We start from the raw sequence: 9,228 nt of genomic DNA on the forward strand, positions 1-9,228 counted from the left end.
ATTGGTTCAAATTTACGAGGTTTCACAAGACCTTCAGACCACCAGACCAGATTAGTCCGAGGTTACGAGGTCCCACTGCACTATTACCTACTGAAGCCTCACGATGGCCATGACGCCCTCACACTCCACCTCAGAAGCCACCAGCCTAACCCAGCATCCCTCTTCAGTGCTCGGCCCATCCCACTCCCACACACTGGCCACAAACGCTTGAAATTTTGGATTGTGGTTAAGGATTAGCGTGATGTAGAATTTGGGGATTACGAAAGAGGTCTGCTTGTTGGGATATATATGCCAAAACTCTCCATTTAGGCTATCCATACAGGAATTAGTGCCAGTAAATGGATAGACTGAATCAAAATTATAATAAAAAAATGTTTTAATTGGAGATGGCGTCAATGTATAATTTTTTACACCAAAATATTTCTTCTTGACAGTGTTCAAATGTGGTGTGAGTGCGGTGAGAGTTGGGTCAGCCGACTATCTAGAGCGATCAGCATCACACAGGACTATACAGTATTTACATCAACGCCTTGTTTCAGCAACCGCAGTATGGTCATAGGAACCTAAGAACTAAGTGTGCACCTAACAGTAAAGGAGAGAGGGAATGTCCTGTGGGAATGCACCTCCATGTTCATCTGTCTGACAGCAGCCATTTTGCTCTCTACTGTCGGTCCTGCACTTACACTCTTCATATATACAATAGGCTTATAGGGAAAAGAGCACTTGTGACAAAGAGATAACAAGGACGACAAAAAATGTCAGTGATAATTTTGATGGAGGGCTGTTATGTGTGTTTGTGTGCCTGAGTGTGCATATGCATGTGTATGTGTAATGGAAGCCTGTTGTGTTGTGAGCATGACCCATGTGTTGGGCTGAACTCACTTAAATAAGGTACTGAGAGTAAACAAGTTCACCATGAACTTATCCCCAGGTTATGCAAGCTGGGGTTCCGGTGGCGCTGTTTAGCCTGAATGTTTGTCCCTGAGGGCAGGGTCCCTGTAAGAAGTGCTGGTAACACTTGCCATCAGCCTGCCAGTAGTGTGTTGTCATGCCAGCATGACAGTCGCAGGTCAGACGATGGGTGTTGGGATCCTCCACCACCAGCTGGCCCTCAGGACAGGGACCGGCAGTCAAACGTTCGTAGCATGTGTGAGATTCCTCGTGCATCACGTGGGAGGTGAAGCAGTTGCATTCAGTACGGCCGGAGGTTTTATTGAAACTGAAGTACATTCCTGTGGCACAAGGTCCAACAGAGTGCTGCTCGTAGCAGGAACCATCCTCAGCCCAGTAGTAGGGGGTCCATTCCTTGCGGCAGTGGCAGCCAGCGACACCAGTGTTGGGGTCGAGGTAGAAGAGCTGGCCAGTGGGGCAGGGGCCACGGGAGTATTGGCGGTAGCAGCGCTGGTCAGGCGTCCAGTAGAACCAGTTGTCAAATCGGGTGCAGTGAGCCTTGCGTTCACACACAGCCACACCAGGCTGGGAGAACACCAGCCACTCACCAAGCTGACAGGGTCCTCGTGAGTAAGGTTCAAAGCAGTGGCCGTCAGCAGTGGTTACATTGCCGGGCAGACACTTGCACTCTGTCTTGAGGCTGTCCAGGTTCCTCAGATAGCAGTTGATACCGTCTTGGCAGCTAGTCTGGTCACAAGGCCCAGCGGTGTTGAGGGGGTAACAGGCTCCATCGTCCTCCAACATGTATCCATCGCGACATTCACACACAGGCTCAAGGGATCTGTAATCAAACTTCAAGATGTGACCCTTGGGGCAGGGACCTTGTTCATAGAGAGGATAGCAGCGGCCGTTGTCGTGGAAGTAGTGCATGACGAGTTCGGGGGAGCAGGAGCAGAAGCCATCCGTGGAGGGACCTTGACGCATGAAGAGCTGTCCGCTCTTGCACGGTCCCTGAGTGTACTCGCGGTAGCAGGCGCCATCTGTCCATCGTGCCCAAAAGCCGGGGCATCTGTAACATAAAGACAGGTCGCATAAAAGACATAAACCAAGGTAAAATACACAGGCATATGCTGAACTCACAACCTACTGTACACACACATAGAACATTCACAGTCCGAAACACACACACACACACACACACACACACACACACACACACACACACACACACACACACACACACACACACACGCCACATACAAGATTTGACTAAACCCTACACATACACCATACACCAATAATATTCAAACTGGAAGAGCTTGATATTGCCTTATTACTTCGAAGCCCTCAAAGAGTAAAAGCATTCATGTTTGCAACAGTAACGAAGCCAGAACACCAGCCTACTAAACATTCCCCATTTAAGTGGCGTCTAGGATAACACTGACTCCAACATCACCGTGCAATAATCGAGGAACCCACTGAATCTCCTCTAAATCCAGCCAAGTAAAAGAGTCATGAGAGGCAAATGGACTTTAGTATTTGGCTCTATATAACCTAGGGTACCCACCTGCACTCAGCATGGCCCGTCTCATTGGCCGCCAGTTGCTGACCAGGTCCACACGGCCCTTTGGTAAACTCCGGGTAGCAATTACCAGTCTCAGGCCAGTACACGTGGTAGTCCGCACATACACAGTCCTGTAGGGAAGTATTAAAAACTCAGTCCAGTTTCACGATAAAGATGTCTCGATATCAGTAAATTTCATGATAAACAATATTCTGAAGTAGCCTACCTGTCCTCACACAATCATTCCTGTAGGGAAGTAATAAAAACCCATCCCATTTTTACGATAGAGATGTCTCCATATCAGTGAATTTCATGATAAACAAAATCCTGAAGCAGCCAACCAGTTCCTACGGTAATAAAGTCTCTATCGCAGTAAACAAATTTTTAGCGTACGTCTCTATTAGCTAATCTGTTTTTATGATATAGGTGGCTCTTCAGTAGTTTGTTATTGTCAGGAATCCTTATTTCTGGTCTTATTTGTGTGTGTGTGTGTGTGTGTGTGTGTGTGTGTGTGTGTGTGTGTGTGTGTGTGCAGTGTTTGATATTTATATGAGTAAAAAGGGAGAAGATTTAACAAACTGTAAACACAACTTAAGGTAAATTAAGGCTGTAAATACGATACCTGTTTTCCTTCTACCACCACCGCCTGGAAACCGTCTGGACAGGGCTTCAGGGGTCTCTCTCTGGCAGGGACGGCTTGCACTGCCCCTCCACACGCCAACACAGCAAGTACCACCACGGTCAGCATTCTGGGGACGAAGGGATAGGTTAGGTTAGTAGTTCAGGGTTTCATCATCATCATCATCATCGTCATCAACAACATCATCATCATCCCAGCCTTAATTCTTGCTTATTAGATAGGGAGAGATGGGAATATATATCAAACTAATAGTATAAATAGTCGAAGCCCTTATTTTGATCTAGAAAATTATTTAGAAAACTCGCCTGCCAGGTGCCACAGTGAGATAGGCGTATTCTCAGCGTCTCTTTAGCCTCTCAGTTTTCTCAGCTTCTTTCCAAGTGCTCAGTCTCTTCATATTCAGAGTCTCTCTCAGTATTCCCAGCTTCTATTTTCTCTGCTCCTCTCCACAGTCTCAACTTCTCTCATAAGTCCCAGCTTTTCTAGATTCTCAGTCTTTCTCCATAGTCTCAACTTGTCCCAGTATTCTTAGCCTCCCTATATTCTCAGCTATTCTCCCTATTCTCAACTTCTCTTCCAGTTCTTGTGTCGTGTCAGCTTCTCTCAGTATTCTCAGCCTGTCTATATTCTCAGCCCCTCTTCACATTCTCAGCCTCTCGTTCAATGCTCATCTCGTCTGCCAGGTGCGTCTGGGAGGTAAGACAGGTGAGGTGACGCAAGACCTAGGTGTGAACGACCCCTTGTCTACCTGGCCTACCTGCCTGCCCAGACACACATACCAATACTGCCAGGTCAGACAAATAGACGATTGGGAAAGACTTGATTTTACATTTTTTTTGTTAGCAGTAACTCTCTCTCTCTCTCTCTCTCTCTCTCTCTCTCTCTCTCTCTCTCTCTCATATTTTTAAATGAAGAACCCATCCACCCTCTGACTCTAATGTCCAATACGGTGCTGACTCTTATTTTGGTGAACAATATCAGTCTTTTTTATTTACCTGTGTCATCACTCTGCATACCTATCAGTACATCCAGCCATTCACCCATCTGCTGTCTGTCTAGTAAGCCATCTATCTAATGAAAGGACAACTGTGAAATGTAACCAGTTCACCCCAATGAAGAATACTATCTGCCAATCTTTTATCAGCCTGTTAATCCACCTATTTATATATTCAGCTGTCTACTGCTCTACGCTGCTGTCTTTGAGGGACGGCTTTGACAGGCAGCCCCCTCCCTCCATGACCGACCACTCATGAATGAATGAACGAATGAATGGATGAATGGGTGAATGGATGAAGGAATGAATGAATGAATATATGGATGGATGGATGAATGAATGGATGGATGGATGGATGGATGAGTAAATTAATGAATGAATGAATAAACGAATGACACTTAATAACACTGAATGACCCTGTGTCACACTTGGATATTAGTTAGCTGTGTGACAATGAGACACATTACATAGACACTTCATGGCACTGGTTGACACTTGACACATGGATATAGGTTAACTGTATGATACTGATACACATATAACCTGTATGGTATGGAGACGAAAGCTGAGTGTCATGTAGGTATTTAACAGGTGTAAGGCACGTAGAGTCTAAAAGGCTCTATGGGCGGGAAAAAAAACAGCATAGAACGTATATAGTGAAGCGCTGTGTGGCATAAATACATTGAACTGATATGTGATTTGGAAACACTTGATGATATTGACACAAGAGTGGCATGTACGTAGACTAAGGAAACGTAAACACAGACACTCTCAATAGTTGTATGGCACTGTGGCACTAGGTAACCGTGGCATCTTCGGTTTTTTTACTTACACTAGTTTCAAACAGCCAGTCCAATCTGCAACACACGTACACACCTCATCAACCCTTACAGTAGAATGGAGTAGGTGAGGGAAGAGACGGAAGACCAACACTAATACAGACTATTTTTTTCTTTTATAGCTATCACAACCACCACCACCACCACCACCACCAGTTCCCGGAAAAATGTGAGTCAGAGGTCTGGCCACCTTGCATTCATACACCCACTTCCTCCCCCACCAAATCTACTCCACCCATCCCACCCCTCGCCTCTCCCCCACCTATCCCACTCCACCCACCCCTCCCCTCGCCTCTCCCTCACCCAGTCCAATCCTCACCTTCCCCATCCTGCTCAACCTCCTGCCCTGCAAGTCTCTCCATGTTCATTGCAACACTAAACATCCGTGAGAAAGCATCCTAACCTCTTCGCTGCAGACCAAACGAAATCGTCTGGCATTTTAGGTGTGGATTGGGAAGACTTGCACCCGTATTCACTTCGGTTAAGAAAACCCCTAACACTTTTTCCTAAGCAACTTATTCTGTTTCGTACACCGGACAGTCCATCTTCGAATTACACAAATCATTCTACGATCGCCATACTCTGCAGAGATAGAGGGAAAAAAATATTAACTAGCCGTAACCAAAAATAAATCGCTAAGGAAGAGGTGCTACAGACTTTCCTTAACCGACGAGAAGACGGAACTAGGACTGGGAAGACAAATATTATTCATATCATGCTTATTTTCCGTATTACAAAAAAAAAAAAAAACTTTGACTGTAGGAAAGAAGATTTGGAGACCTTTCTTCCTCCTCCTCTTCCTCCTCCTCCTCCTCCTCCTCTTTCTCCTCCTCTTCCGCCTCCTTCTCCTTCGTGCATTAGTGGATGTAAAAATCAACTTGTTCATAATTTCTGAGAGTCCTTCAAGTGTGTGTGTGTGTGTGTGTGTGTGTGTGTGTGTTTTAAGCGCTTCCTTCTTTATGACTGCTCTCTCTCTCTCTCTCTCTCTCTCAGCCCAGACTTTCACCGAGGAAGCGACAAGAGATGAACCAGCCGAGAATAACTTCCTGGTGAGCAAGAATCAGATGTATTTCCTGGTTTCCTTCAATAGATAGATAGATAGAAAAAAATGAATATAGGTAGACAAATAGATAGACAGGCGGACTGATGGCTGGATGGATGGATAGACAGATAGATAGATAGATAGACAGATAGACAGGTGTAATGGACATACAGATTGTTAGACAGATAGGCGTAATGGACATAGATAGATAGATAGACATAAATAGATGGATGGATGGATAGATAGATAGAGATGGATAGATAGACAGATAGATAGTCGGATGGATGGATGAATAGACAGTTGGATAGAAAAATAGGTACATGGAGAGATCAACGAAGAGATGGACATAGATCATTGACAGAGAGAGAGAGAGAGAGAGAGAGAGAGAGAGAGAGAGAGAGAGAGAACCAGTACTCCTAAAACAACGAAGGAGACAGCATACCGACCCCACGTATTCCCCTCAGCCTTTTCCTACTTCGTTAATTACTATCGAGAAAGTTGAGGTCACGGGCTTTTCCCAGAGGTCAGATTCACAAACGCAATCAATTCTTCGCCTTAACTGCGATTCACGGTGCTGGAGAGGGGCTCCTTCACGTGGTGGCACAGAAAGCCGGAGCATCTACCCTACCCAATGCGGAGTGAACGGGTTAAATAAAAATGTTGTGTACTTATCTTGATGTTGATGATGATGATGATAATGATGTTAAAGATGCTGCTGCTGCTGCTGCTGCTGCTGCTGATGATGATAATGATGGTAATGGTGATTGTGAAGATTCTGTAGTTGATGATGATAATGATTACAGTGATGATAATGGAGATAACGATGATGATGATGATGATGATAATGAAAATGATGATGATGATGAGGACGATGATGATGAAGATGAAGATTATGATCATGATGATGGTGAAGATTATGTTGATGATGATAATAATGATGGTGAAGATTATATTGATGATGATGATGATGATGATGGTGAAGATTATGTTGAAGATAATGATGATGATGTCGATTATGTTAATGATGATGGTGATGATGATGTTGAAGATTCTGCTGATGATGATAACGATGACTATGATGATACTGGTGGTGATGATGATGATGATGATGATGATGAATGGTATACTGATGATAATTAAATTCACTTCTTCGCCATTTAATTCTTCCTCTGTAGCCCTCCTTCCTTTCGATATTACTGCTATCCTTGTCAGTCATGCAGGGGGATTCTGAAGGTCACTTGACACAATCCATCAACACACGTCAGCCAGTTCCGTTCCGCTCTGTGTGTGTGTGTGTGTGTGTGTGTGTGTGTGTGTGTGTGTGTGTGTGTGTGTGTGTGTTTATTAATCATGACTGCGCGCTCCCTCTCTCTCTCTCTCTCTCTCTCTCTCTCTCTCTCTCTCTCTCTCTCTCTCTCTCTTTCACACAAACACACACACACACACACACACACACACACACACACACACACACACACACACACACACAAAACCAGTGCCACAGTCTTATCTTCTTGCTACCACCAGAAAATGATCCCCCTCTCTCTCTCTCTCTCTCTCTCTCTCTTTCCTGTCAGATCTATGGTCAGAGAGGCATGGTAGGATTCGTGATGCTTTATTGAGAAACATTAGCTGGGAATCTGTGGGCAGTTAGTACCATGTTTACTTGCAAGGGGGCTATTAGATACGGATTTTAGGCACGCATCACGTTTATCATCTTCGTTTTCATTTTTGTCTCCCTTTTCTTCCTTTCCTCTTATTTTTCTTTATTTTTCCTCTTGTATTTTCTTTTTTCGATTTTCTTTTCTATTTCGTCTTTTGTCATCACCATTCATCTTCTTTATTTTTCTTTTTAATGTCTTTATGTTCGCGTATTTCTTCTTTGTGCCCATTTTTCTTTGTTTCTTCTCCTCCTCCTCCTCCTCCTCCTCCTCCTCCTCCTCTTCTCCTCGTTCCTCTTCTTCCTCTTTCTTTCTCACTTCTTCTTTCTTCTTCTTCGTCTTCTTCAAGCCACAGCAAGAAGAGTTTTTTCACCTTCATCAGTGCCTTTATTACAACAAAAGGACTCACAGATATATCGCACATCACAACTCACATCTTCACACTATCATCACCATCATCATCATCATCATCGTCGTCGTCGTCATCACCACCATTACAATCAAGAGTTTTGCCACCTAAGGATGAGGTTAAGTAGGATCCAGACACAAGGAAAGATTTTTTTTTTTTTTAAAATGGGAGAGCTAATGAGAACCCTAGTGGAATGGGCCACACACTCATTCACACATCAATCAAGCTCCTGGATTCCTGGCTCTATCCCACAGCCCTTACAATTTACACAATATTCCCTAGATTTTTTTTTTAATGTATACGTATCAAATAAATCCAGTAAAAAAAAGCAAATCCATCGACTATAATGTAAAACAGAAAAATGTTCAAAATGCTTGTGTTCCCCGTAAAGAAAATGGGCAAAAAGAAAATGGAGGGCAGGAATCTGACAGACAAGGGGCTACTTTTATAAACATGGGGTATGGAAATGTCATCCGCTTAGCATTACTCAATACTGGATATGAAAGTATGTGTCAGAGGAACACGCAAGAATTTATGATTTTTTGGAGTGGCCTGCTGTGTGTGTGTGTGTGTGTGTGTGTGTGTGTGTGTGTGTGTGTGTGTGTGTGTGTGTGTGTGTGTGTTACTGGGGTGCATTATTTTCAGACAGATTGATGTGTCGTGGATATTATTCGTTACTAAGTAGGGATAAAAAAGACTTAGATGTTATGCCTCTCGACTGCACAAGGGCCATTAAAGGAGATAATTTTTCTAAAGCCAAAGTTTCCCCTAGAATAAGACACAGCAATCAAATATGCAGGCAGGTCCCTAATTATGCTACTGGGTGAAGGACACAGAGGAAGCAAGGGACAGATTGGTGTATCAGGGGGACAGGAGTTGTTATTGAATAGGGAGAGAAATTGGATACTGGAGATGGCTACCTACTCTAAGCTATTAAAACACACACACACACACACACACACACACACACACACACACACACACACACACACACACACACACAATCAACGAGAGTTCAGTCGCACATGGGGAAAGGAATGGCTTGAAGATTTGCATTTCATTAAAAGGAATTCATCTTATCTTTCCCAAGACACCCAGATATGTCCTAAAAACACCGCCTTTATCATTCCAGCCCTCAAACAGTCCTAACATGTATACAGTGAGGTTGGTGTGTATTAGCGCTGAAGT

At 44.0% G+C, this 9,228-nt stretch overlaps 1 protein-coding gene across 1 annotated transcript in view; it reads right to left on the reverse strand.

The window, feature by feature from the left end:
* Positions 1 to 409: 409 nt before the first annotated feature.
* LOC145416421 (uncharacterized) overlaps positions 410 to 9,228 on the reverse strand; it is a 166,419-nt gene continuing 157,600 nt past the window's right edge. The window contains exons 2-4 of the mRNA XM_080285369.1: positions 3,078 to 3,204; positions 2,459 to 2,586; positions 410 to 1,960 (exon numbers count right to left, since the gene is read on the reverse strand). Of these exons, the coding sequence (XP_080141495.1) occupies positions 922 to 1,960; positions 2,459 to 2,586; positions 3,078 to 3,203 (1,293 nt within the window). The 5' untranslated portion in view covers position 3,204 and the 3' untranslated portion in view covers positions 410 to 921. The remainder of the gene's footprint in view (positions 1,961 to 2,458; positions 2,587 to 3,077; positions 3,205 to 9,228) is intronic.

This window comes from Coenobita brevimanus, chromosome 106, assembly GCF_032717465.1.
Source record: "Coenobita brevimanus isolate Jiangsu-jjx chromosome 106, ASM3271746v2, whole genome shotgun sequence".
Taxonomy (NCBI): Eukaryota; Metazoa; Arthropoda; class Malacostraca; order Decapoda; family Coenobitidae; genus Coenobita; species Coenobita brevimanus.